The sequence below is a fragment of the Eucyclogobius newberryi genome, unplaced genomic scaffold (assembly GCF_026437365.1).
Source record: "Eucyclogobius newberryi isolate DKJ021-1_F unplaced genomic scaffold, fEucNew1.0.hap1 SCAF_19, whole genome shotgun sequence".
Classification (NCBI taxonomy): Eukaryota; Metazoa; Chordata; class Actinopteri; order Gobiiformes; family Gobiidae; genus Eucyclogobius; species Eucyclogobius newberryi.
In genome coordinates this window covers 30,292,925-30,320,896 of record NW_027315823.1, presented here as the reverse complement: position 1 = coordinate 30,320,896, position 27,972 = coordinate 30,292,925, and the positions used below count along the sequence as shown (strand labels likewise).

The 27,972-nt window shown below is 41.8% G+C and overlaps 1 protein-coding gene across 1 annotated transcript; it reads right to left on the bottom strand.

Annotated features, from left to right (window-relative positions):
- Positions 1–201: 201 nt before the first annotated feature.
- On the bottom strand, positions 202–20,109 carry LOC140366245 (high-affinity choline transporter 1-like). The gene is made up of 8 exons (XM_072452912.1): positions 19,905–20,109; positions 18,164–18,280; positions 16,750–16,905; positions 12,549–12,697; positions 10,082–10,225; positions 8,556–8,709; positions 3,506–3,723; positions 202–747 (listed from the first exon to the last, which is right to left on the bottom strand). Exons 1-8 carry the CDS (start codon positions 20,086–20,088, stop codon positions 202–204), a joined length of 1,668 nt encoding a protein of 555 aa, XP_072309013.1. The 5' UTR covers positions 20,089–20,109.
- Positions 20,110–27,972: the final 7,863 nt, after the last annotated feature.

Genomic DNA, 27,972 nt, shown 5'->3' with positions numbered 1-27,972 from the left:
AAACAATTAACTTGTTACTGGAGTATTCCGACATTCCGAGTAGATATTCCGAGAGCTCTGTGCATTCCAGAACAAAAAAATAATATCCCCAAAGACAACCAAAAAACACCATTAGACTTAACAAAACATAAAAACTTAAACATATTTCCTTTTTATTTATTTCAATTAAGAATATGAAATAGTATTGTCGCTAATTCTGTGCTAATTCGAAGTATTGGGAATTGGCTCCGTAGTTTCCATCTGCAAACCATTTCTATCGACTTTATCCACTAGAGCATCTTCATATTCGCCAGGAGGCGCTAACGGTTGACTTTTGACTTTGAAAACATCCCATCTTTCTGACACCAAGTGTTTGTTGAAGAGCAGCGCAGCCAGGAAGGAAAAAAACAAGATAGCTGCCACCGCAGACAACATGAAGATGGTTCTGACCGGAGCGCACTGGACGTACACGCCGTCCTCTGCAGTGCATCCTGGGAAATGTAGGACAGGCTTCAAACCAAACAACGCCTCTCCAAATAGTAACCGCAATGGAAAGCCAAAGAGCAATCCCATAATAGCACCATAACCATTGGAAAGCTTGAAAAACAGAGCGCAGATGAGCTGAGGGAAGATGACGATGTAAGCAATTTCACTGCCGAGAAACCAAAACAGAATAATACTGCTTCCAAACGTGGTGAGAGAGGTGCCAATCAAACCAAAGATCACCACGGAGACACGGATCACCCACTGGATTTCTCTGTCTGATGCCTGCTGACAGAAAGAAAATGTGTTATTTATTTTACAAGATTATTGAGATAGCATAAAAATAATTATCTGCTGTTAAAAATACATACAAAATAAAATGAAATAACTAATCCATTGGTTATTATTTATATCTTCAAGAATAATGAGAAACAAAAAACACTGGATAGTAGTTGGTAGAGTAGTTAAAATGTCTTTCACCCTGGAGAGACTCAGACACAGAACACGGGAAAGATCGTTTAGCAAGCTTTATTACAATGGTTATTTGGCGCTCAGACCCCGGCGGAAGACATAGCGATTATGGGCACTCCATAATCTAATTGAATTAGATGTTTCCCCCCAGGACCTGGAGACTGGTGGTGGTAGATATGGAGAGATAGTAGAGAGGATGAGAGGAGGAGGGGAGGTGGTGGGTCGCAGTACGGTTTCAAGCGGCTGAGCCATCTGCCTGAGGGCTTAAATGCGACCGCCTGTGCGCTGATTGGGAGCAGAGGAGGTGCGCCGTGCCCGGGGAGGAGTGACTTGAGCGCGATGATTGAGTATGGGGAGCAGGTGCGAGGAGCGATGACGCAGGAGTCTCCTGTCCTTAGACCCTCCTTCTCGGCCAGGAAAAACGACAAAAAACCTCCTTGAGAAAAATAGAAACCTGGAGGAGCTCCGTGTGAAGGACAGAGAGGCGGACGCCCGCTTGAGTGCGTTGATGGAGCTGGGGAGAAGTGCCCTGCCATTGTGGTCGACGCAGATGGAGTTAGGTCTTCCAGGTGAACTTATGCAGGCTTCATATGACAGCATTTGAGGATTTTTAGTAAACAAAAACATTGCTAAGATTTTCTATTTGGTTGAATGGTTACTTCCTGGTTCACGCAGATGTGACATGCCCATATGTATTTCCATAACCATACTGGGCAAAGCTTATCTTAATTACATAATAGTGAAAATTAGATTAAGAAACATAAATGATAATACCTTTTGTTCTTTAAATAAATGTCTAAACTGTTGGAAAATTGTGTTCCTTGTGCATAAATTCTACATTTTGGATAGAATTTTCTGTGTTGATGTTAGATGAACTACTGCTTCCTGTAATTTGATAGCCTCCTTTTCTTTTCCCTGCTACTTGAGTGATGTAAAACTATGATAAACATTAACCACAAGGACTTTTTCATTGGTCAAGTAGTGATTAGAGAAACATGAAAACCTGATGAAAAAAAATCAACTTAATCTCAATAATAATTGTAATGTATCCATAGCCCTGAGAAGCATGTCTTACATGACAAATGTTATGCATTATTTGTATGGGTATCACCCTTTAAACTTGCTCTTTGGTGCCTTTAAAAAATATACATATTTATAGTAAATTGCGTTCCTGTTTCCCCCGGGACTACCTGTGTTTTGGTGTCATCTACTGGCTGCTGACCGGATTATATACAGCATAAGATAAATATTTTAATGCATTTCAAGCTGGCCTCTCACTTCTTGGTCTCAGAATGCAGTTGTACAGATCGTGATTACGGTAGATAGGAGAAATGCTCAGTCCGGAGAGGGTTTATGGACTTAAAAACAGCAGACAATATTCTCAAAGCCACGTCACTGATCGCGAGAACATCAGTTATGGTAAAAGGGATGGGAAAGGACAGATCTCGTGTTTATTTGAAGTAGAGCACTAATAAAACTAAACTAAACAAAACATTGTGAATGTATTCCTCTCTCACACACTGGACATAACCAGTGCAAACAATACAGAGCTCACAATAAAGATAGATGGATGAGATGAGGCAGGGCCGGCCCGTGGCATAAACAACCTAAGTAGATGTTTGTGAGCTTAACAAACTCTCCTGTGCTTTGCTTTAAACAAGCAGCAGGAAAACTGCACCCTTTAAAACGATGACGTGCTACCGCTCACCACAAAACGCACTGTGCAGAGGCCATCGAGTGCCACAAGCTCCACCAGTTTAGATTGAATGACAGAATAGACTCACGTGATACAGTACAGTACAGTACTGTGTGTGATACACAGTACTGTGTGTGATACACAGTACTGTGATACATTTGGTAACATTTGGTGCACGTAGTACAGCAGTGGCACAAATCATTGTTTTGCAATGAAACAGCGTTAGGGGTTTCTCAAAAATAGTAGATAGAGTAATTCATTGATAATAATGTCACATCTAAAATGTACACGATTACAGAAACATTATGTGGGATTTTTGTTCAACATTTTAAAAATCATGTAAATGCTGATGTTTAAGTGTCTGCTCTGTTAGAGACCCTGAGTCACCTTTTGTCCCAGGGCCGCTCCTCATTCCTTAATTATAATTTTGCATTGGATTTAGATAGTGCCTCAAGTCTATATTTTATTATCTTCTATCTGTATCTTTATAATTAATGCCATTTTGTGGGCCACAACCAAAATCTTGTCCAGGGCCATCAAATGCCTAGAGCCCTGGGATGAGGAGAGCGGAGGAGGACCGGTGCAGAATGGCAGGGCATCACATTTCTGATAAAAACAGATTCCGGCCCAATCAGCTGCCAGTGTGCTGCCTCCTCATGTGTTACACAGTACTGCATTTCCCATCATGCATCTACGCTTTGTAGTCCATTAAGGAGCTGCAGTTGCTTATCCCCTCCTGCACTGCCTTACAAGGCGCCTTAAGCCACCGTGATCTCATAACATTACATTACCAGGGCCATTACATGTAGGAAGTAATCAAAACAAAAAAAATTCAAGTTGACTGCATAATATCTCCCTTTAAGCTGCATTCTTAACCTGTGGCCGTAGTATCTTCTTGTATATGTTTGCAGTGAAGATAGAGGCCGCAGACAGGAGAAAGGAGTCTGCGGAGGACATGACGGCAGCAGCCACACAGCCGATGCCCAGTACGGACACGTACGGAGGGGTCAGGTGCTGCAGCACCAAGGGCAGGATCTGAGCCACCTCCCCGCGGGCCAGCGGAGAGGGCAGGCCATAAGACGTCTGGTTCCAGTCTGAGGGCAGAAGAACAAAAAATAGGTTGTGTTGATGTATCATCACCTCAAGTTTGTTTTGTTTTTTCCGAGTTTTTAAACGTGAAGCCCTAAATGAATTGGACCTGGTTTAGTTGGTCCTGGTCTGATCGTAGTCCTGCCCTGCGCTGACAACTCCTCCTCTGCTTCCTCCTGACATTCTCAAAGGTATTGAGCATTACTTTTGCTTATCTATCAATTAAAACATAGCTAGCGCAATGTACACGTCTCTTTCCCGCGCATTGCACCGCTGATCCAGCACTGTCCGTGCACACATGTAGAATACACAAATCCCCTGTGATAACAACAGTTCAGACTATCCCACTTTTCCCCCCTGCCATAATTGTTTGACCCACTTCACCTGTGTGTGCCGCTTTATTCCAGACCGGTGTTACCTGTGAGCCTCGTGTGTGGTGTTGGAGGTGTGCCTGTGCTAAATGCTAAAAAAACACACACATAGACACCACCTTTTTTCACTGTTCAATAAATTCATTGAAATTACATCAGAGACTCCGGACCTCAGTGATTTCTTCTCCTCAAGTCACTTTCCTTCTAACCGAGGATAGGGATATCTAGCTGTGGGGGGGCTGTGACTTTCCTGAAGTCCACAATCATCTCCACTGTCTTCTGGGCGTTTTTAGCGCTGTCTCCCTCCTGTAGACAGACTCATCCCTGTCCGAGATGAGCCCGATCCACAAACAGGATCCTGGGATAGGTTCCCAGGGAGTCCAGATGCTTCAAGATGAAGTAAAGTGCCAGGTTGATGGCGTCGTCCACAGACCTGTTGGCTCTGTAGGGGAACTGCAGGGGGTCCAGCAGGGGGGAGGTGAAGGACTTGAGGTGGGGGAGGACCAGGCGCTCAATGACTTCATGACTACAGACGTCAGTGGCACAGGTCTGTAGTCATTAGGTCTGATTATAAGAATCGTATTAAACGTCAAAACCTAAATAACCAAAACAAACTAATGTAAAAGTAGTGGAACAGAGCAGGGCACAAGACACTCAGTTCCAATGCCCCCATTTTACGACAAGTTAAATTTGATATCGAATTAATAGAGTACCCAAAATGCAATTTAGGACAAATCATGTAAGTGTGCTGCTACAATTATTATTTTACAATTTAAAAAAAATATTAAATGGAAAGAGTATTAGTATTATGTAACAGGTAAATCAATTTGTATTTGTAACTTATTACATTTATGGTGTGAATATTCTATTTAATACAGATGGGGAAAATAAAATTCAAAATCAGTTTTTGTTGTAATACAATAAATTAATATGTAATTTAAAGAAAAATAATCTCAAAGATGTATTAATTTAACTTTTAAATAGTTCATGGCAAATTCCAACGCAATCAACTGTAAAATGAGTGTATGGCATCATCTAGAATCACTGTAAAAACCACCAATGCACCCATATGTGATTCCGAGAGGACATTGTGCCATCTGGTGGTTGTAAAGTTGTTTGCATTTCAACAATCCCATTCTGGATGAGCCACACTCTTTGGAAGAATACTTTGAAAATACTGAATATGTTCATATTTATTGTATAATGTATTCCGATACATCGTCCAACCAGAGTACTGTATTCTGAATAGTAGAATACTTAGTCGTGCAATGATATGTTGAGTGTTGGGAGGTAACTAAACACATGTAATGTATTCAGAATTCTAATTTTGAGTAACTGTATTCAGGTACAGTTACTCTGTCTTTTGGAGGTGTTCAAACTACAGAATCACAGGACTACATTGTGGCAGCCCGGTGCAACGCTCCGCTCTTTTTTCACACTTATTGTGCTTTATCTTTTGTATTTTGTACATTTTTTTCTACTTTATTTGTGCGATCGGGACACGCGCTGGAAACGCTTTGATTCAACTTGTTTCGACTTTGTTCGGCTGGATTATTGAGTGTTTTTCGTCGTGTCGTCGTGATGTGCGCTGGCTCCGAGCCAGCCCCCCCGCGCTGGCCCTCCGCGCCCCCCGGCCACCGGCGCCGTACGGAACGCGTTTATACAAAGGAGGAACTCATGAAACTGCGGAGAACCATCGTCTTACCCAGATATCGTCACGTTATCCCGGCGGACATGCTCATTTTTCCCCTCCATCCCTTTTAGGGAAATGGGAGGTTTTGTCTATAGGAGTTTTTGTTTATAAGAGTTCTTCTATTGAGAGTGTTTTTTAAACTTCCTATATTCTGTGATCCGTCCTTTTCCTCTGTATCTGCTGCGTTGTATCAATGAAATTTCCCCATGTGTGGACAATAAAGGATTATCTTATCTTAAATTTAAGATTCAAACTGAACTGAAATAGTCCAAGTGCAATTTTTCCTTCTCTAATTTGTGATAAAGTTTCTCTTATCTTTCAAATAAATGCAGAACAACATAAACACTGTTTTAATCCTATGTGGTGTTTTCACTTTAAAACATAGTTCAAATCAATATGAAAGTATTCTAAATATTGAGAAAATTCAAAACATTTGAACCCAGGTTTCTAATATTCCGTACCTAAATACCATTTCAATATATTCTTTCTGGTTGTACACTGCTTATGTTATAGTGTAAACATGCAACCTAAATGATTATAGAAGGAAAAATGTTCTGTTTCTCACTAATATTGTGCAGTTCGTGGGACTTTAGCGATTTAGGTTTCTATGTTTTCGTTTAGTTACTCGGTAGTTTCGGCCTCTGACGTCTGATTTACTGATTATAATTGGAAATGAGCTCTGCACAGAGAAAAATCAGATTTTAAATCTCTTTAGGTAAATATAAAGAGGAGTAAAGCTGGTGTAGGTCTGATTGAGCTTTTGTTGGGTGTGGACAATTTCTCTTTAAAAGCTTAAGCTAATTTAACTAAAAATAAGTTTTAGGGATTGTAATAAAGTAGAAAAGTTCAGGCAGAATCCATATAAAAGTCCTACTAACTTTATTTGATTTTTAGAGGATTTTTTGTTTGTATACACTGATTTATCCAGAATGTTTGATTTGACTTGAAATAAGAGTCGACTAGTCACAATTAGACAAATAATCGTCACAGCTTCATTACTGTACCAGAATACAGTTAGCCGAAATGAAAATTCTGAATACATATTTTTGGCACATGTATTACTGTACTTTTCGGACAATAAGCAGTTACTTTTTTCCCACGCTTTGAACCTATACGGCAGAGGACAGTTTAGAACCTGCCATATTGAAATGATGTCTGTTTGCCGTAACCCGACCGACCCGGTATAAAACTAGCCGACTGAAAAAAAAATATCAGCATTTTGTTAAAAACACACAAAATTATATTATTTTTCAAATATTTTGCCGACTCACCGACCGGTCTTTCCTAAAGCGCTGTGTAGAATAATTTTATAGTGCTGGTAAACCTATCTTTCATCCCAAGGGACAAATAACGCATTGCGCAACGCATATGGGTCTTCATTTTCGGTCCTATGCTTCTGTATTATACAACCCATGTAGGAGGGAATCTATATAGTCTTTTCCTTGTTAATTTGGCTCTGTCAGCGCCACTGGCCTCGCCACCACTCATGTCGTTCTGCGTCATGGTGTGGCTTAATTTAAATTTGACTTGCGCTTTGCATTCTGGGAGGGAAACACACCCAGCAGCGTCATCACAACAAACATGGTGGTGCCCGAGCATGTTCCCCCCTCTCGCCTTCGCTACCAAAATAAAGGATAGCGGCGTACAAAAGGTCGATTGAAATATTTTAAAATCGTGAGATTTAGTCTCCCGATCGGGTTGATCGAGACGTTTTCCGTCATTGACTGTTGAAGCCTGACCTCTGGCGGTCACTCCGAGTCAAAAAATTGCAAAATTTTGATCTTTTTTTTTGCCTTCAAAGTAAAAAAAAATAAGAATTTACCTGCCGACCGACTTGAAAAATGTTAGGTCGGGTTACAGCAAACAGACAATTTATTTGGGGCAGCCTCACGATCAAAAGACAACATGTGTGTCACTAGCATGGACCATTTTTCTGTGTGAATATCTCATGTTACAACGTAACAGTCACTCGATAAGCACAAGCTCAGGAGCAGATGAACATGACATGAAGACACAGACACAGGTAAATCAGCTCACACAGAGTAATCAAGAACAGAGGGGACAGTAGTGTCTGATGTGTTCTCTGTTTGTTAAGCATCAAAACACTGTGTGTTTTATTACAATCCAACTCATATTCACTGGTATCAGTCTAATTAGACCCACAGCACAGCGGACTGCACGTACACCGCAAGAACCCCGGTTCAAAAGACAACTGGCGCATCACTAACGTTTACATATTTATGTGTAAATATCTCATGTTACAACAAGGGCAGTTTATTGACAGGTATCCGCATATGAACAATTTCTATTTTCTTCGTAAATTTTGCGCGCGCTGCTTTTATTAAGCGCTGTATAGCCCGAAAAGTACGGAAATGCAGAACTAAATCACTTTGGCGATAGAGCTCCCTCTGCAGCCCTCTTTTGAAAATAGTCAGAGAACAGACACAAACATCTTTCTGACTTTCTTTATCGTAAGAATATAAGTATAATCACACAGAATCACACTTTCCTGTGATTCTCTTTGAGGGTTTCCTTTTTTACCCCACTGGGTCTTTTGAGTTTTTCCTTGCTGGGAAGGACGATCTAAGAATAAGAATCCATTTGCTTGTTTCCTTAGGCTGCATGTTTTTTATTGAGCAATGAATGCCTGTTTCATTGTTCGATTTCTGTTTCTGTTGGATAAACAAAAAAAATCTGAGGGCCTGCCAGACGACTGCTGCTGTTGGGATTTTGGGCTTTACAGAAAAACACTGAATTGAGTTCCCAGACATACCTGTAGAGGCTGCTGCAGCCCCGATGAGCATAGGTGGGATTCCAAACAGTGGAATTAAACCGGCCGCAAAGGCACAGGAAATTTTAGCCGCACGAATCGAAGACATCGCTAATGTCCGTTGGTGGAAGCACTGGTATGCCAAACCGCCCAGACACTAGGAGGAGAAAAGACCATGATTTTTCGTTTGTTAAACCTTTGAAATTGATAAACTGTAACAGCAGTTTATTTCAAATTATTCGCGCTTCAGTACAATAGAGTACTACTATAGAGCTCCTGCATGCACATGGCTAAATTTGCTGAAGACTTCATGATGGCAGTGAAGATATGGCAGTAATGAATGGCATCGAGCCTGAAGTTTAGCTTTTTTGGCTTTAAATTAAACCGTAAATAACAAAACATTTTAAAAACGAATTAGATTAAACATTAGCAACATACTTGAGTCTGGTTTTAAATAGAATAGATTGCATGGATTGAGCCCTTAATATCACTTTCTACCTTAAAGGAATAATGGAGGATTTTTCGCCGATTTGAGAACTCAAGTGGATGTGCGCATGCGCAGTCCCCCCGTGCGGAAGCACACAACAACTGCTACACGTGCGTTTGTTTATTAGCTCGACGTGTCACATCTCTCGTCTCCGTAGATTTCCGTCTCTTCTGAGCCAGCTCAAACTGTCTTTCTCTGTCTTAATTTTGTCCTGTACACTGAGGGAACTATATTATAATAGATCCATGCGCTTAGACACACACCGGCATATCAACCACGCATGCGCAGCCATGGAAACGTGCTGCTATGCTGGGGACGAGCCAACGAGGCTGCAGCTGTGCAGTAGGTGCATCCTATGATTGACATGTGAATCAACTACTCGGCTGTCCACGCCACGATGAAAGATTTGGCGCCAAAAAATCCTCTATAATTCCTTTAATATTGTAAGTGTTCCTGAAAATGTTTATAAGGCATACTATTATAAAATCCTGTATGTATAATGTTTACTGATATTGATGATCAAAAGGATGTGATATTGATGAAATTGTGAAAATGTGTTGTAAATTTCTCCTGTAAAACTTTGACGATCCCGTACAAGGTTCTGTGGATGATTTGTACATCCTGGTGCGCAACAGTAATCCACAATCTCTTAAACGTTTGTTAATTACAGCTGACGCGATTAGTTTCTATAAGAGTTTCCTGCCGCCATCTCTGCCAGTGCGGAGTTTGCATGTTAGGATTGTGTGACAAAAGCGGCAGAAGCTCAATTGAAAGAATTAAGGCATATCGAAAAGTTAAAGTATTCATTTTTAATTGTAGTTCCTCTTCTACTGTCTTCTACCACGGCCTATATCATTACTTCAAAAACAGTAAGTAAGGGGACTTGGTCACAGTGACTCAATCCCACCCTGGATCCATTCTGTCCAATTGGGCATTGGGTCTTCTTCTTTCTACTACTGGTAGATTTAATTCGTAAAATCATGAAATAATAATATTTCTACTAGTTTAACTTAATTTTTTTGTTTTGTTTCTTTTGACTCACCACAACAAGGAGGTTATCGATTTTGATTCCAATTTGCCCCAGAGCAACCTCTCCAATCCAGGGAGCGTAGCCTGAATTGTTGAATAGAGTCTGACTGATGCTGACGGTGTGAGGGTTGGTCAGGACGAATGGAACCCAAATCCACTGCAGAGACCAAGGGTAAAATACAAAGCCATTTCAACTGTTTGAGTAACACAAAACATTATGGCTACAGAAGTTCATCTGGATAGTATCGACTCTCAAACCTTCTACTTTCTACTGTCTACCCCAGGTTTAAATTTACAGTAACCAAGACCCAATATAGCCAGAGATAAATCCAGAAATAATAAATAAAGCAATGGCTAGCTTGTTTGGAACACTCTTCTTTGTTCAAGACTTCAAACCTCCTAAATTGGAAAAGGTAATATTTTCTCTAAAAAAAACTGTAATGCAGGTAAACTGAGACAAGGCAATAATCTGGCATTTTGAATATGTGTTTTTGATTCTAATAAGTATAAATTGTTTGGTTAGGGCAGTGGGGAATTCAGTTACTACTCTATTCAATAACAAAAATGCTGTCATCGGAAATACAGTTAATTGCCTTCTGTTCATTCTGTTGAGAATGATTTGTGCTTTTTCTGCCACTTAAAACCTGGAGGAAATGCACTTTTCTAAATGGATACAAAGTGTCGCAAAACATTCATAATTAAATATATTAGGTCTATACTTTGATGAAGGTTAATTTTGACAGCAATTGAACAATAATTGTGAATTCAATAATGAACCGATTGTGACCATATTAATATGTTTTGAGAATTAAGCAGCCCTAGCAGTACATTTGAACTGTTTCGACAATAGTATTCCAAAACAGATTTATTAGCATAGGATTATCCCAAAACTTGCAATGCAACTATTTTAGCAATAGGTTGCAAGTTGGATAATCTCTGCTCTGATATTCTCTTTGTGACTATGAAGGGAATGCCTCAAGGTTCTGTTTTAGCCCCACACCTAATTGAATTTAATTATTGATGTTGGCATGGTTTTACTGTTAGGGAGTAAAATGCACACTTTCTTACAACTCTTAAAAATAGGGATAATTTATGTTCATTCATGGCAGCTTTCAGTTTGTTTATGAAATGTGCCATATAAAGCCATAGGGTGAGTGTTAGAAATAAAGCCCTGTCTTAGATACGCTGCCCTAGAAGCAACTATGCTGGTATGCTGCACTACCTTCTGCTTCTGACTACTTTTCCTATAAACACTTGTCAGTATTAATCCACCTTTAGTCCGTCACATTTTCGCTTGTTCACATTACCTTTGTGGCAGTGTTACTGTTCCAGATGCTGCTGCTGCTGCTGCTGCTCAAGTGATGACTTAACAGTATATGCCCCACCCCATCTCACGACCCTGACCTGTGGACCTGGACGCTCTTCAACTGTGGCTAGATGCTCCGCATCTGCCTGGATGAACTCTCCCTATTCTAGATGAGCCACCCTCTCTTGACTATTTCCAGCTCCACAGTCTATCTGCAAATGGATGTACGTCAGTCCTGAATCACCTGCAGCCTGTCCGTCCATGGGAGTAGGATCTCTCAAATTTTTCCTCTACTTTTTCCTACAAGGTTTTTTGTAGTTTTTCCTTGCAGAGAAGGAGGGTCTAAGGACAGGGGAGGCATTTTCTGAGCCTGTGTGCTAGTGAAAATGATTGAATGAAAAGTTAGTGAGTAAGGCTGAGCAAAATAATATGTCTGTTTGCCGTAACCTGACCGACCCGGTATAAATCTAGCCAACTGAAAAAAAAGTCAGCTTTTTGTTGAAGAAACGTCAAATTCTTTTATTTTTCTATTATTTTGCCAACTCACCGACCAGTATCGCACTGTAAAGACTATCTTTCATCCCAAAGGACTGATAACGCATTGCGCAAAGCATATGCATCTTCATTGTCGGTCCTCCACATGCTTCTGTAATGTTACAGAACGCGCAAGGACGGAATTAGTATTGCCTTGTTCAAACTGGTTTACCTCTGTCAGCGTCACTGAACTAACCGTAGTTGATGTCACTTTCTATCATGGTGTGCTTGGTTTAAATTTGGTTTACGCAATGCATTCTGGGATTGAAAAACGCCCAGCAGCGTCATCACAACAAACATGGCGGCGCCCGTGTCCCCCGCATGTCCCCCCCGCTTGCCTTCGCTACCGAAATAAAGGATAACGACTTACAAAAGGTCGATTGAAATATCTTAAAATCGTGAGATTTAGTCTCCCGATCGAATTGATCGAGACGTTTTTCGTCATTGACTGTTGAAGCCTGACCCCTGGCGGTCACTTCGAGTCAAAAAATAGCAAAATTTTGATCTTTTTTTTTGCCTTCAAAGTAAAAAAAATAAGAATTTGCCTACCGACCGACCCACTTGAAAAATGTTGACTCGGGTTACAGCAAACAGACAATTTATTTGGGGCAGCCTAAGTTCATAACATTTATTGACTCACCATACTGACAAATATGAGGAGGAGCTGAATGACGTCCGTGTAAGCCACAGAGTAGAGGCCTCCCAACAGAGTGTACACGATCACCACAGCAGCCGAGATCCAGATACTCAGGGAGTAGGATATGTCCAACACCACGCTCATCGTCAAACCTAAACATAGTTTATTCTACTATTATTATCCAAATTACTTATTTGAAGGCTCTGTTCATCGTATTCCTGTACTGACATATGGTCATGGTTGATATAAAAAAAAAAAAAAGTGATTTACAGACTTCAAGCATCCAGAAAAAGGGTTGAAATCGATGGGACACTTGAATTTGAACATTTTACACACATAATAACCAATGGTAAAATATGTAAAATTTGAACTGCAAGACTTTCCTTTCGTTCTACAGTACAGACCAAACGTTTGGACACACACTGCAGAGTGAAGGTAAAAGGGCCAACAAATGACTGATGGAAGACCATTTCAGGTGACGACCTCTTGAAGCTCATCAAGAGAATGCCAAGAGTGTGCGAAGCAGTAATCAAAGCTAAAGGTGGCTACTTTGAAGAACCTATAATATAACACGTATTTTCAGTTGTTTCACACTTTTTTTAAGTATATAATTCCACATGTGTTAATTCATAGTTTTGATGCCTTCAGTTTGAATCTACAATTTTCATAGTCATGAAAATAAAGACAACTCTGTCTCCAAACTTTTGGTCTGTACTTGTGATTCAGTAGCAGTCAGAAATAAAAGAGGGCGGGGCAGAATAAGGTGAATATAATGCTACACTTTAACCATGTTATATTGTTACATACTCATTCAAAACATGTTTGGAACTATGTTTTGTTTTAATCTTGGTGTAATCAGTAATCGTAAATATTTAGTGAGCAAGCTCTAATGCAGGGGGGTCAAACATCCGGCCCCCAAAACATTTCTAATTTATATCAAAGATGTTTTTCCGATATAGTGTTTTTATCGCTACATCTACAAGTCCCATAGTCCTTTGCAGAGGAAGTGCAGAGGACTGAGTGTTGACACGCTCAAAATTTGACAGACTTGAGCAGAGGTCTGATTAAGGAAGGACGTTAGAGCTGCTCTAAAAGTGGCGCTAATGTGGAGCTAACAACAAGAAAACAAACTTCTGTGTCAACAGCTCTGTGAAGAAAGCAGACAGTGCAAACCTGAACAGATCAGGAGCCAAGTAAGTTGGTAGGCAAATGTTTTGGAAGGAGTGAGTGACAATTGCAGAACGTAAGGACATTGAAAGTAATCGGGAGCCGATAGCACTGGAGAATTCAGTCAGGAAAAACATACGGAAGCTAATGAAGAGCAAACACTGGAACCACAGAGGGGTGCACGTTGGAGTTTGGAGCCAAGCTTCTGAAATTGCTGATATATACCGCAGATGCAATGTCTACAGGGGACATTTGCATTTGTTAAGACTACTCAAAACCCCCAAAAGACAGGAACAACAACGGGGCAAAAGATCTGACTCAGATTGCCATATATGGCAATAAATAAATTACATACTAATGGATGTGCGAGTTGCAGGTTGGGGAGGGCAGGTCGAGTGTTGACTGAGGCGTTAGACTAGTATAAGAAGGCTTCTGGGTAATAGAGGTGTGGTACGAAGACAGCAGTTGAAGTAATAAATAACTCAATTTAATGACTGATGCACCTACACCTTGGAACCCTGTAACACCTGTTTCGTTTTCTAAATTAAAGGAAGGTAAGGCACGTTTGGGTTAGGGGGGATGATGACGCGTGCCTGGGGTTATGACGCGGTCTTGCAGCCACCGCCCGTCTGTTTGGAGATTCGCAGAAAGGAGATAGTCTGTACTATAGCTAAACACTGCGGGAATCAATCAAAAAACACTCTGGGTACTTATATGAAGCACAAATAGCGATGTAAGAAGGTTAAAAGCTCTGAAAAGTCGATTTTGAATGTTATGGGACCTTTAAATTTGACCTAACAAGTGAAGAGGAGTAATACTAAGCTGCCAGCGCAGATGATGGTGCAGTTCTACTCCTCCATCACTGTGTGGTACGCTGGAGCCACAGCCAGGGACAAACAGAGACTACAGCGCAACTCTGTGGGACCTCTCCAGGACTTTGAGACAAGCAGGTCGGATGACACCCTTCTCACCCTGGAAACTATTCGAGCCACTCCCCTTTGGTCCATCCGGACCAAAACCTCCCGCCACAAGAACAGTTTTTCCCTCTATCGTTGGACTCATGAACACTTCTTAAACACCTGTCACTTTAAATATACTTTAATCAATCACCCACTGCACTGTTCACTTTCTGCACTACATCTGTAAATTTAACTGTACATTTTGTTTACATAGTAAGCCTATTTTTATTTTTATCATATGGTAGATTTAAATAGATTTTCTTTCATGCATGCCCGTTTTGATTTTATATGCTTCATTATTGTTCACTGTTGTATGTTGCACCGAATCACCAAAGCAAGTTTCTATGTTTGTGAATTTTGTTAATTGACAATGGTAATGAACCCTTCCTGATTCTGATTCTGTTTCAAATCATCAACCCTTATTTTTTGAGATAATGAAAGCTACTAAATAATAAAAACACTTCTGCTGAAGTATTAAATAGGGTTCCATTTTTTTAATCCAACAACTGTTTTGGAGTTAGATATAGCACTGTGCAGGGGTGAGAGTGCATCTCCACAGGTGCAGCCACAGCATCCCTACATCCACATCTATATGCAGACTATATTTTGTCATGATAGTATAATTCACATGTTAAGTTACTATTTTCGCTTTTTCTTTTACCAACACTTTTTTTTTATGTAGCTAAAAGTCAATTGTATCATCTTTTAATACTTGAAACAATTCCAAGTAACCACTAGTCCCTGTACCCCTGTTTGGGAAACACTGCCATAGACCATGTGGTGGGCATCATATTCTCCTGAGGGCCACACTGGGATATCTACATGTTGTGGATGCCCTTTTTCCTTTATGGCTACAGTTATTTACCTGTGTTACCCTGAATCACTGAAACTGCATTCTTCGTTTTTATCATTGTAGAAACAGATTCAGTTAGTAAAAAAACAAAAAAACAATCCACAATGTTTCAACTTTCATTTCAAATTCTGAAATTCTAAAAATGAATAAGAATACAGCCCACTCCCAGAGCTGGTACCAGTGCAGTCTGAGCTCATTTACAGCCACAGTCAGCTCCTTTCAGATGCGTCTGTCCTCCATGGGACACAATGTGGAGTTAGTTTAGACTTGTTTTTGTTGGGTATAATTATCATGCTTCTATTGTGTTGAAACGCGAACAATAGAGGAGTTTGTTTGAGGTTGTGCACGACTGTTTTACGAGTTGAGGAAGTGGCGTGACTCGCTTTGGCTGTTAATGCCATTTGTTTTTTTTCCTCATGTTTTTGTTTCCTTTTGAATTACAGTTTATAATATATTTTATTAAAACTGACTGTTGTGAACCAGATGTTGATTGTGAAATGTTGTGTATTGGGATGAAAATCCAGTCAATTCCTCTTAAAAATCTAGCCCTAAAAAATTTACATAAATTACTGTATTTTTCGGACTTTAAGGCAACGCTTTGAACCCTGTGGTCATTATAACGGTGCGTCTAATTTATAGATTTTTACTGTCAAACGGCCACCAGAGGGCACTCTAGCAGGAAGCGCAAGCGTTTGGCACGCTGTAGAAGAAGACGTCAGTGGAAGCACTGTCCAAGGGATACATCATGTTTGCTAAAGTTAAAGCTTCAAAAGGCTGTGTGTTTTATTACAATCAGACTTATATTCACAGAGAAATTAGTTTAAAGGATTAATTGAATCTAGACGCGGCAGAATACAAAGACACATGCGATTATGGCGATCTGCAGTTTAGAAATGAGTCCAACTAGTAATGTAGCGCAGTGGACCTCAGGTGCGCCACGAGACCCCTGGTTCAAAAGACGCATCACTACAGTGATTATGTATGTGTAAATCTCTCATGTTAGAACATGGGCACCTGCGGTTTATTGTCAGGTGCGGCCTGTATATGTACAAGTTCTATTTTCTTCATAAATAGTGTGTGCACGGCTTTTATTCAGGAGCACTATATAGTCTGAAAAGTACATTAACAAGAAAATACATTCATTATTTAAAAATTGTTTTCAAAATACTGGGATAAAAATTACTTGCAGAGTTGTGCTTTAAAATGAAAACCCATGATATCTTACCCAGGCCGATGAGCGTGGTTGCCATCCACAACATGTCGACCAGCATGGAAGTCAGACACAGTGGAACGGTCACAAAGTTACCATATTTCAGGTGGAGCGGGTCCATCATGGTCAGGCACTTCATCTCCCTCATCGGCTTCACGAACACAAAAGCACCTGATTCAAGTAAAAAGACAAACCGAAGTATGCAATAGGCTTTTGTAGATGTGTAATCTTTCATTGGTTTGTGCATGAAGCCCACAAACAGCTCCTCTCCTCCTCTCAGTTCCCTCTGTATCTCTCTCTCTCCTCCTCCCAGTTCCCTCTGTATCTCCTCTCCTCCTCCCAGCTCCCTCTCTCTCTCCTCCTCCCAGCTCCCTCTCTCTCTCCTCCTCTCATCTCCCTCTGTATCTCCTCTCCTCCTCCCAGCTCCCTCTCTCTCTCCTCCTCTCATCTCCCTCTGTATCTCCTCTCCTCCTCCCAGCTCCCTCTCTCTCTCCTCCTCTCATCTCCCTCTGTATCTCCTCTCCTCCTCCCAGCTCCCTCTCTCTCTCCTCCTCTCATCTCCCTCTGTATCTCCTCTCCTCCTCCCAGCTCCCTCTCTCTCTCTCCTCCTCTCATCTCCCTCTGTATCTCCTCTCCTCCTCCCAGCTCTCTCTCTCCTCCTCCTCTCAGCTCCCTCTGTATCTCCTCTCCTCCTCCCAGCTCCCTCTATCTCCTCCTCCTCTCAGTTCCCTCTGTATATCCTCTCCTCCTCTCAGCTCCCTCTGTATATCCTCTCCTCCAATAGCTCCCTGTCTCTCCTTTCCTCCTCTCACCTCCCTCTGTCTCTTTCTCTCTCTCCTCCTCCTCTCAGCTCAGCACAGAGAGACAGACCGCTCCACTCCTCTGCTGCCCTATGTATGCAGATATTAACCCCACGGTGGCGCTGGCTGTCTGTCTGTTGCTGAAAACATGTCCATTGCTCGTAATATGTAAGAAACGCCTCGCGCCGCCCTGGCACAGCTCTTTGCTCCTCTAAACGGGCGTGCCCCCCATCTCCATTAGACTATTTCCAACTCTCTAGTCAGGTATTACGATCAGACACAAAGTGCGTGCTCTTGAATGCTTTGAGGGGCTTGTCCATTTTATCATCTTTTAAAACTTGAAACCGGCTGTCTATTTGCGCGCTTGTATGCTCAACCTGGTGGTTCTACTAGAAGGAAGGGGTGCAGTGGACAGCAGGTGGCAAATCATTTTGCACATCAACTAGTGATGCAATATGCACATTTTAATACCAGCCTGAGAAAACCGCAACCCGTGGAGCCAGATTTCCCCCAACCTTTTTCAAAATAGCCCAGTTGTGGATGCTCATTTGCACACGCAACTTCAACAAACATCTCACACAACTCCTGTTTGGGTTGGTGTAGACAGCTTTTTGATGCTGGTTACGTACCCACGATGAAGGAGGAAGAGTAGGACGTGAGAAACAGCAGAGCTCCAACCAGGCCTAAAGACGGAGTATACACCATCTCCGCCAGGCCAAGGATAAACGCTCCTCCGATCCATGTTGCTGCAAACAAATAAGAAAGGAGCTTAAGGGCCTATATTATGCTTTTCATTTTGCCTATCTACGTTATTATGTTAGAATCTTCTTATCTTGGAAACTTCTTCACACTTAGATATCGAAGAGATTCCATTTGCCATTTAAAGAGTTCCATCCCATCAATAGTTTTTCCGTAAATTGTTTTTGATTGTCAAATAAATTGGGCCAATGGTTCCAAATACAGAGGGGAGACCAGACACATCCCTGCCTGACCGCCCTTTCCAGAGTCAGTGGACCTGTCAGATGACCATTGATTTTAATTCTTGATGTTAGGGACCTAAAGAACCCCAATATTTTTTTCTATAATCAAAATCGCAGATTTAAAATGTGTTTAGCACTTTAAATAAATATGGCCAACTAACCGAATCAAAAGCCTTATCAGCATCCAAACTAATTATTACAGCTTTGTTTTGTTGTTTGTGTATATGATTTATTATGTGTAAGGATCGTCTTTTGTTGCCTTGTGTTTGTAGTTTGTTAATGAATCCCGTTTGATCATTGTGGATTAAGTTTGAGAGTATTTGTTCCATTGTTTTGGACATAATTGTCGTGTGTATACGATAGTACACATTCAGAATAGAAATAGGTCCATATGATGGTCCTTCCCTTCTTTTGGTGTGCGAGATATGATGGCGTCTTTCCAACTAAGAAAGGACTTTTAAAGCGTTATACCACTCTGATGAAGTCATCGCTCCCCGGAGATTTATTGTTCCTTAATCTTTTGATTGCGCCTTGTGTTTCCAAAATTGGTATTTCAGCTCATAATTTATTATTTCTGACATAAGAGGCAAATTGAGGGTGTCAAGAAAGAAATTTGTATCGTCTTGAATTTATTTAAAGTTTTTTTTTAAAGGATTAAAGGATTAAAATGCTGATCGAATTTGGTCTTGTTAAAGTAAGATTACCTTATTTTCCGAACTATAAGTCGCACCGGAGTATAAGTCGCGCCAGCCAAAAAATGCATAATAAAATAAAAAACATATAAGTCACACTGGAGTATGAAATGCAGTTGCAAGTGTGAAAATAAATAATATCACAGGTCGCTCCGGAGTATAAGTATATAAGTATTAATTAGTCCAGCATAGAGGTGAATTTAGCCAGGACCCTTCTGAAGTCCAGAGCACAGCCCAGGACGGAGCTGGAATTCTTAATGACTTTGTCCAGCTTCCTCCTCTCCTTCTCTGTGATGCTGCTGCTCCAGCAGGCCACGCCTACAGGAGCTGATGCCACCACAGAGTCGTAGAAGGTATTAGAAGGGTTTCTCCGGAGAGCTGGTTCTCCACCCGGAGACAGCAGGGGGTGACAACGGACACTTTAAATGCCCCAAAAATGAAAGCGTGACTCGGTGTAGCATGGCTAGCGTGGGTCGGAGTAGCTGATGTCAGTGTTGCACTATTAGCTGCCGTGGGTCGGAGTAGCGTAGTTAGCGTTATTTAGCAAGTAGCATAGTTAGTGAGTAGCATAGATGGCATGAGTCGGAGTAGCATGGCTAGTGTGGGAGTAGCAGAATTAGCTGCTGTGGGTTGGAGTAGCGTAATTATCATGGGTCGGAGTAGCATAGTTAGCGTGATCGAAGTGTGGTCTAACGTACCTGTCATGGTGAATATCCCCAGAATAAAGTTAATGCTGCGGTTTCCCAGTAAAACCACTTCCATTTCTCCAGCTGATCTTTTCCGCGCCTCTTGCTTGGACTTGAATGAAGCCCAGATCCCCGTGCCAAGAATCAACAGGTAGAACAAAACTATCACCACAACTCCAGCTACGTTCACTGCCATGATGCGTCTGTAAGTGGAACAGACATGCACTGTATAACTAAAGGTTTAAAGATAGACAGATAGAGAGAGAGAAACTTTGACTTTACCAAAACATTTATTAAATCTTCATTCAAGCAGAATCAGTCACATGAAAAATACCCCCAAACCTCCGACAGCCCAGATCTAACAACAACATTGAAATTACTTAAAGGCGATTTGAGAACGCAGGCGGAAGTGTGCATGTGCACTCCCCCGTGCGGACTGATACAACACACACGTGCGTTTGTTTAATAGCGCGACGGATCGCATCGCATCTCTCGTCTCCCGTAGATTTCCGTCTCTTCTGAGACAGCTCGAACTGTCTTCCTCCGTCTTAATTTTGTCCTGTACACTGAGGGAACTATATTATGATCAATGCGCTTAGACACGCGGAAACGTGCTGCTCTCCCCCCAAATGACTAAAAAAAAAAAGTCCCGCATCACATAAAATTTTGATAAAACGATAGAAGTCGCCTGTCGCGCATGTTTGTTTACTCAATCCACATGGTCCACGGGCCCTACGGCACATCCCATTCAACCCAAATTGTGAGATGACCGAATTGAGATAGTTTCAAAAGGATGCTCTGGTGAGAAACTAATGTTTCTTGTCAAAATGGTAATTGGCAATTGCCTGCATTTAGACCTTAGACGTGCTGTCAGAGTGACAGAAACAGAACACGCGCTTCCGTCTCAGTGAGAATCTCACGTCTTCTGTGATTGGCCGAAACCTCATGCAGGGTTTGTGTTGGTCCTTCTTCCGGGCGGTGCGTAGGCACGTTACTAGAGCCAAATCTCTTGATCATTTTCTGCACCCACGCACGCACCCCCCGCGCTCCGCCCGCACCCGCCGCCTAATGTTGGCCTGATGCCCGTTGCTGATAGAGTTTTTTAGCATTTCAAAAAATTACTGCCACAACGATGTATTGAAGCTTCAAAGCAACAAAAAGACGAAATATAGGTTCTTTTCAGCTTCAACCCATTTTGAGATGATCCCTAAAGGTGACATGAAATAAATAAATAAATAATAAATAATAGATTCAATAGCCTATATTTGACAGAAAAGTTTATTTTATTTGATATTTAATATGTATATATATTTTCTTTTTTTCACGCCAATGATCGTGGGCCGGCCCTCCGCTACTTGCCTGGATTCGAATATGGCCCTCGGAGGGAAATAATTGCCCACCCCTGCCCTAAGGCATATTTGATAATAATAAGTGTTGTGCAACACCCATAACATAATAGTTATAAAATAGCTCCCATATCTTAGTCCCCGCTCACAAACCCGGAAATGCAGTCGGCTTAGTTTGAGATTCGCGGCCACCCTCGTAAAGAGCAATCTGCCTCCCCCGCCCAACCAATGAAGTAGTCTCAGCGTGAGCGTGCGTTCCCCGCCCGCCCCGTGATGTATCATGGAGATGGTGTAAACAGAGGTCGAGGCGTGCGCCGGTACACGGCGCATGACACAGCGGCACATGTCAGCAGCAGCGTTGGAACATAAGAAGTGGCGTTTAAAGCTAACTGTGCCTAAATAGCCACGGTTCCTCTCGAGCGCTTTTAGTTTTGAACTTTGTCAGAGTTATTGTTCCAGATTTTAGCTGCATAAAACTGAAACGCAGATTCCCCATGTTTAGTCCTGACTATGGGCACCAGCAGGAGGCTGGTTCCTCCGAATGATGTTAAATCAAGAGGAACCAAGTAATGATTTTTATTATGACTATACGTCCCAGCAACGCTGAGACCCATGGGAGATACCAGCTGAAAGGCGAGGGGGGATAAGTGGTGAGGTTTGTCGGGCGTTTTTTGTTGGTGTAGCTGGAGTCAGTGAAGAGTTCATCATTGTTGATATCAGAACTCTTGATCTGGTTTTATTGGGCATGAGTGAAACAATCTTAATGCCTGATTGGATGGACAATGGATGGTTGGGGAGGCCTGGGTGAGAGTGGAGATGGGAAGGAGAGTGAGGATTCTGTAGTGGAAATAGATGTTCTAGAGGGGACCCAGGGCTGCTCTGAGGGCAGGGGCAACGGCAGAGATGCTGCCGGGCCTGTCACAGATGGGTCCAAGGCCTTTGATGAGGGCCCTGAAGGAAAAAACTGAAATGACTCCTACACTGGCAGTGGTGAAGATTGTTGCGGCGCTGCTGCTGATGAGTCCTTTGCTGGAGGCAGTGGAGGTGATTGTGGAGCAGCTGGAGTGAATCCTTTGCTGTGAGTGGTGGAGTGGCTGCTAATAAATCCTTTGGTGGAGGCTGTGGTTGTGGTGCTGTTGATGTTGAAAGAATTCTTCTCTTATTCCTCTCTTCTTTAACTATCTGCTCAGGACACTGCCCAGAGCGTGGAGCAGGTTCTCTGTCCGCTCCCTCACTAGAGGGTGACTAGAGTCACTCTGGTTTAGGTTGAAAGTAGCAGTTTTTCTTGTAAAAAAATGTGGACTTCTTACCACTGGATGACACTGGAATTGAATCGTGGAGTCCTTTTTCAGAATCAAAAGAAAATATCCGTGCTTGTAGCTCATGAATTTCCTATTGATATTTCCAACTGCGTTCAGAAGAGTCCGTTTTCCATATTCCCACGAACGTGTCTCAGATATCTTGTTAAAACTGTAAAAAAAGACAATTTAAATCCTTGGTCTTTTTTGAAGACAAAAACAAAAAAATTAAAGCCGCAAGCGGCATCCAACGGCCCTCGCGGGCCGCCGGCCTTCCGACTCTGCGCTTTCGACTTGATAAAGATGGCGCCCTTATTGTGTTGAATTAAAAAAGAACTTGACAGACGGCGACACATTGGACATGGCCAATCCAGTGCAAATCAACACAAATGTCGGTCAAATGTGCGGGTCCGCCACACAGAGACCATGACACTTGGAATAAAAATATGGATAAGTTTTGATGCCCCGCTTGTTTAGATGATTTTCCCCAAATATGAGCTTGATCGAGCTATTGCCCTTAGAGAAGTTGGTTAAAGTGTGAAGCGCAAATGTGAACATTTCAGAGATTTCGCTGTTTTCCGATTTCTGACATATATTTGCGGGTCCGCCGCACAGAGACCGTAGCACTTGGAATAAAAATATGGATAACTTTGATGCCGCGCTTGTGTAGATGATATTTCCCAAAGTAAAGCTTGATCGAGCTATTGCCCACGGAGGAGTTTGTTAAAGTGTGAAGCGTAAATGTGAACATTTCATAGATTTAGCGTTTTTCCCATTTGTGACAGTATATTTACAGCTCCACGGCACAGAGACCGTAGCACTTAAAATCAAAATATGGATAAGTTTTGATGCCCCGCTTGTGTAGATGATTTTACCCGAATATGAACTTGATCGAGCTATCGTCCTAGGAGGAGTTCGTTAAAGTGTGAAGCGTAAAAATGTGGTCATTTTAGAGATTTCGCTGTTTTCCAGTTTGTGACATATATTTGCGGGTCCGCCACACAAAGACGGTAGCACTTAGAATATAAATATGGATAAGTTTTGATGGCCCGCTTGTGTAGATGATATTCTCCAAATATGAACTTGATCGGACAATCGCCCTAGGAGGAGTTTGTTAAAGTGTGAAGCGTAAAAATGTGGTGATTTGAGCGATTCTACAATTTTCCCATAAGGATAACATGGGATGTTTCTGTCATCGCTACGGTTACGCCGTACAAAATATGACTTTGGCTCTCATATTTTTATGATCAGGATGGCAAATTAGAATTTTGTGCGAAATATCATGTCATTTGGAAAAACTCTATTGTTTATAGGCCACTCTGAAGGCCAAATAGTCAGAATTCTGGGAAACGTTTGCGGCTCCGTCGCACAGAGACCGTAAAAGCTATCCTTAAAATTTTGATAACTTTAGATGCCCCACTTGTCTAGAGAACGTACACCGATTTTGAGGTTGGTGGGCAAAACGCACTAGGAGGAGTTCGTTAAAGTGTGAAACATAAAAATGTGGTAATTTGAGAGATTTTGCGGTTTTCCCATAGGGATAAAATGGGATGTTTCTGTCATCGCTACGACTACGCCGTAAAAATTAAGGCATTTGTCTGATTGGCTTTTTTGATCGCGACGCCAAAATAGAATTTTGGGTAAAGTTTAGAAAATTTTGGTAAAACTAATTTTTGACCTTCAATGTTAATTTAAAGGTCATTCTGTAGGGGGCGCTATCGCGCCCATTTCAATTTTGTCATCATAAACTGGTCCAAACTAGAAAGTTGAACAACTGATTCAAATTTGGTCCTAATCGGACTTGTTTTGATCAAATGGGAACAATTTTTAGATCTGCAATATCCCAAAATAAGTTGTCCAACTTTGCGGCTGCGCCGCACACAGACCGTAAAAGGTATCTCAAAAAATTGGATAACTTTAGATGCCCCACTTGTCCAGAGGACGTCCGCCGATTTTGAAGTCGGTGGGCAAAACGCCCTAGGAGGAGTTCGTCAAAGTTTGACGTGAACAAAATGGCTAACACAGCGTGTTTTCATTTTCAAAGGAAGATGGCGGGCATAGGGTAATTCTGGGGGCGTGGCCACAATAATATTTGTTTTTTGTCCTCACGAGAGGAATGCGTGTTCCGAATTTCTTAGCTCTACGACAAAGTTGACCTCGGGGCGTCTCCCATAGGCGCAATGTATTTTGACTTTTGTCGGTGGCGCTGTCGCGCCATTTTTTAACGAAAAAAAAAATGGCCCAGAAAAAACAAAATTTTTCGCCGATTTTGAATTTTGGGTAAAGTTTGGTGAGTTTTTGAGCATGTTCAGGGGGTCAAATTAGAGTTCAAAGCGCTGAAGAAGAACAAGAAAAATAATAATAAATATAGCCGCAAGCGGCAATGATCGGCCCTCGCCACGCCGCAAGAGGAGGGGGCGCTAACGCGCCCCAATTGTCCTTTTATCACGCCTACTGCTGAATCTGTGACGCTGTCACATGTTCTCCCCTTTGTTTTACCATCAAAAAGCAATTTTATTTTGAATTCTTGGCAAAATGTGCGGCTTTGCCGCACAGACACCGTGACTCTTTGAATGAAAATGTGGATAACTTTTGATGGTCCACCCCTGAAGATGAGTCTCACCAAATTTCAGGTTAATAGGGCTGACGCCCTGGGAGGAGTTTGTGAAAGTCTAAAGTGTAAACATGTTCTGGCCCCATTGGAATAACATGGGAGGTTTCGGTCATCGTTACGGCAACGCCATAACAATTATGACATGGGTCTCATTGACTTTTTTGATGGGGATGCTAAAATTGAGTTGTGTGTCAAATTTCATATAATTTCGCAAAACTAAACATTTAACCTCCATATAAAATCTGTAGGGGGCGCTGTGGCGCCAAATGAATTTATTTCACTTCAAGTAGGTTTAGGGCAAAGAGTTTAACAACTGATTCTAATTTGACGCAATTCGGACTTTATCTGCGCAAACGGCAGAAATTTTAAATATGGGAGATTTCTGAAATTTTAGTTACAGTTTGCGGCTTCGCCGCACAGAGACCGTGAGAGGTATCAATGTAATTTGGATAACTTTTGATGTCCCACTCCTCAGTAGCATTTTCACCAAATTTCAGCTTTTTAGGGCCAACGCCCTGGGAGGAGTTCGTAAAAGTACGATGTTTGGAAAAACTCCGAAGTCATGTTTAGCCATTTTTGAAGTAATATGGCCGACATTTGGTTCGGGGGACGGCGTTGCCGTAATAATATTTTTTACTTCTCTTGTCACCATCTACCTCTGCGCCAAATTTCATGATTCTACGATCAGATTTTTTTTGGGTCATTTCCCATCTCTCAATGCATTTTTGGTACATTTGGTGGCGCTGACGCGCCAATTTTTTTTATTTTAGAAAAGGGAAATAGCCAGAATGTAGAGAGGCACGATTTTTAGAGGTGTGCAAATTTTTGTGACTTTTCGTCAATGTTCACTGGGTGAAAAATAGGGGGGTTGGTCCCGAGAAGAAGAAGAAAGAAAGAAAGAAAGAAAGAAAGAATAATATTCCGATGCGAAAACAATGTTTCCCATTTTTCAAATATCATAAACTATACATTTTCGGAAAGCGCTCGCGCTTTCCTACCTCATGGTGTGGGTCCCTGGTCACTGACGGGTACTTTCGATAATTTTGAGTGGGCTCCGCCCACTTTGTGTTTTTGGCCCTCTATACAGTAATAATGTTCAATTTTTGCATTACATGCTTATATGCACGGAACATGCAAGAGATGGGGAACGTATTCGTGAGCTACTTAGCGCAAATGAGTGCTTTATATGGGGATGACGACCGCTTCGCGGTCGTCATCCCAATGTAAAGTGCTCGTTTAGTGCGAACTTTTGCACGGGCTTCGCCCGTTTACAACGGTAATGTTCCATTTTCCTACAACTAATTAGTATGCACGGGGCGTGCATGAGTGGAGGAGTGCGTTAGTGAGTGTTTGGAAGTGGGCGAGCGCTTCGCGCTCGATTTCGTGCGCACTACGTGCGCACTTTCGCAGCCGTGCTTCGCACGGCCTTACGAGATTAATAGGCCTCTCGCCAGCTTGTGGCGCTCGGGCCTAATTAAAGCCGCAAGCGGCATCCAACGGCCCTCGCGGGCCGCCGGCCTTCCGACTCTGCGCTTTTGACTTGATAAAGATGGCGCCCTTATTGTGTCTTGAATAAAAAAAGAACTTGACAGACGGCGACACATTGGACATGGCCAATCCAGTGCAAATGAACACAAGTGTCAGTCAAATTTGCTGCGCCGCCGCACAGAGACCGTAGCACTTGGAATAAAAATATGGATACCTTTTGATGCCCCGCTTGTGTAGATGATTTTTCCCAAAGTAAAGCTTGATCGAGCTATTGCCCACGGAGGAGTTTGTTAAAGTGTGAAGCGTAAATGTGAACATTTCAAGGATTTGGCGTTTTTCCCATTTGTGACAGTATATTTGCAGCTCCACGGCACAGAGACCGTACCACTTAAAATCAAAATATGGATAACTTTTGATGCCCCGTTTGTGTAGATGATTTTCCCCAAATATGAGCTTGATCGGGCAATCGCCCTAGGAGGAGTTCGTTAAAGTGTGAAGCGTAAAAATGTGGTGATTTTAGAGATTTCGCTGTTTTCCCATTTCTGACATATATTTGCGGGTCCGCCACACAGAGACCGTAGCACTTAGAATCAAAATATGGGTAAGTTTTGATGCCCCGCTTGTGTAGATGATATTCTCCAAATATGAACTTGATCGGACAATCGCCCTAGGAGGAGTTTGTTAAAGTGTGAAGCGTAAAAATGTGGTGATTTGAGCGATTCTACGATTTTCCCATAAGGATAACATGGGATGTTTCTGTCAACGCTACGGTTACGCCGTACAAAATATGACTTTGGCTCTCATACTTTTATGATCAGGATGGCAAATTAGAATTTTGTTCAAAATATCATGTCATTTGGAAAAACTCTATTGTTTATAGGCCACTCTGAAGGCCAAATAGTCAGAATTCTGGGAAACGTTTGCGGCTCCGTCGCACAAAGACCGTAAAAGCTATCCTTAAAATTTGGATAACTTTAGATACACCACTTGTCTAGAGGACGTACACCGATTTTGAGGTTGGTGGGCAAAACGCACTAGGAGGACTTCGTTAAAGTGTAAAACATAAAAATGTGGTAATTTGAGAGATTTTGTGGTTTTCCCATAGGGATAACATGGGAGGTTTCTGTCATCGCTACGACTACGGCGTAAAAATTTAGGCATTTTTGTGATTGGCTTTTGTGATCGGGACGGCAAAATAGAATTTTGGGTAAAGTTTAGACAATTTTGGTAAAACTAATTTTTGACCTTCAATGTTAATTTAAAGGTCACTCTGTAGGGGGCGCTATCACTGCCATTTCAATTTTGTCAGCCTAAACTGGTCCAAACTAGAAAGT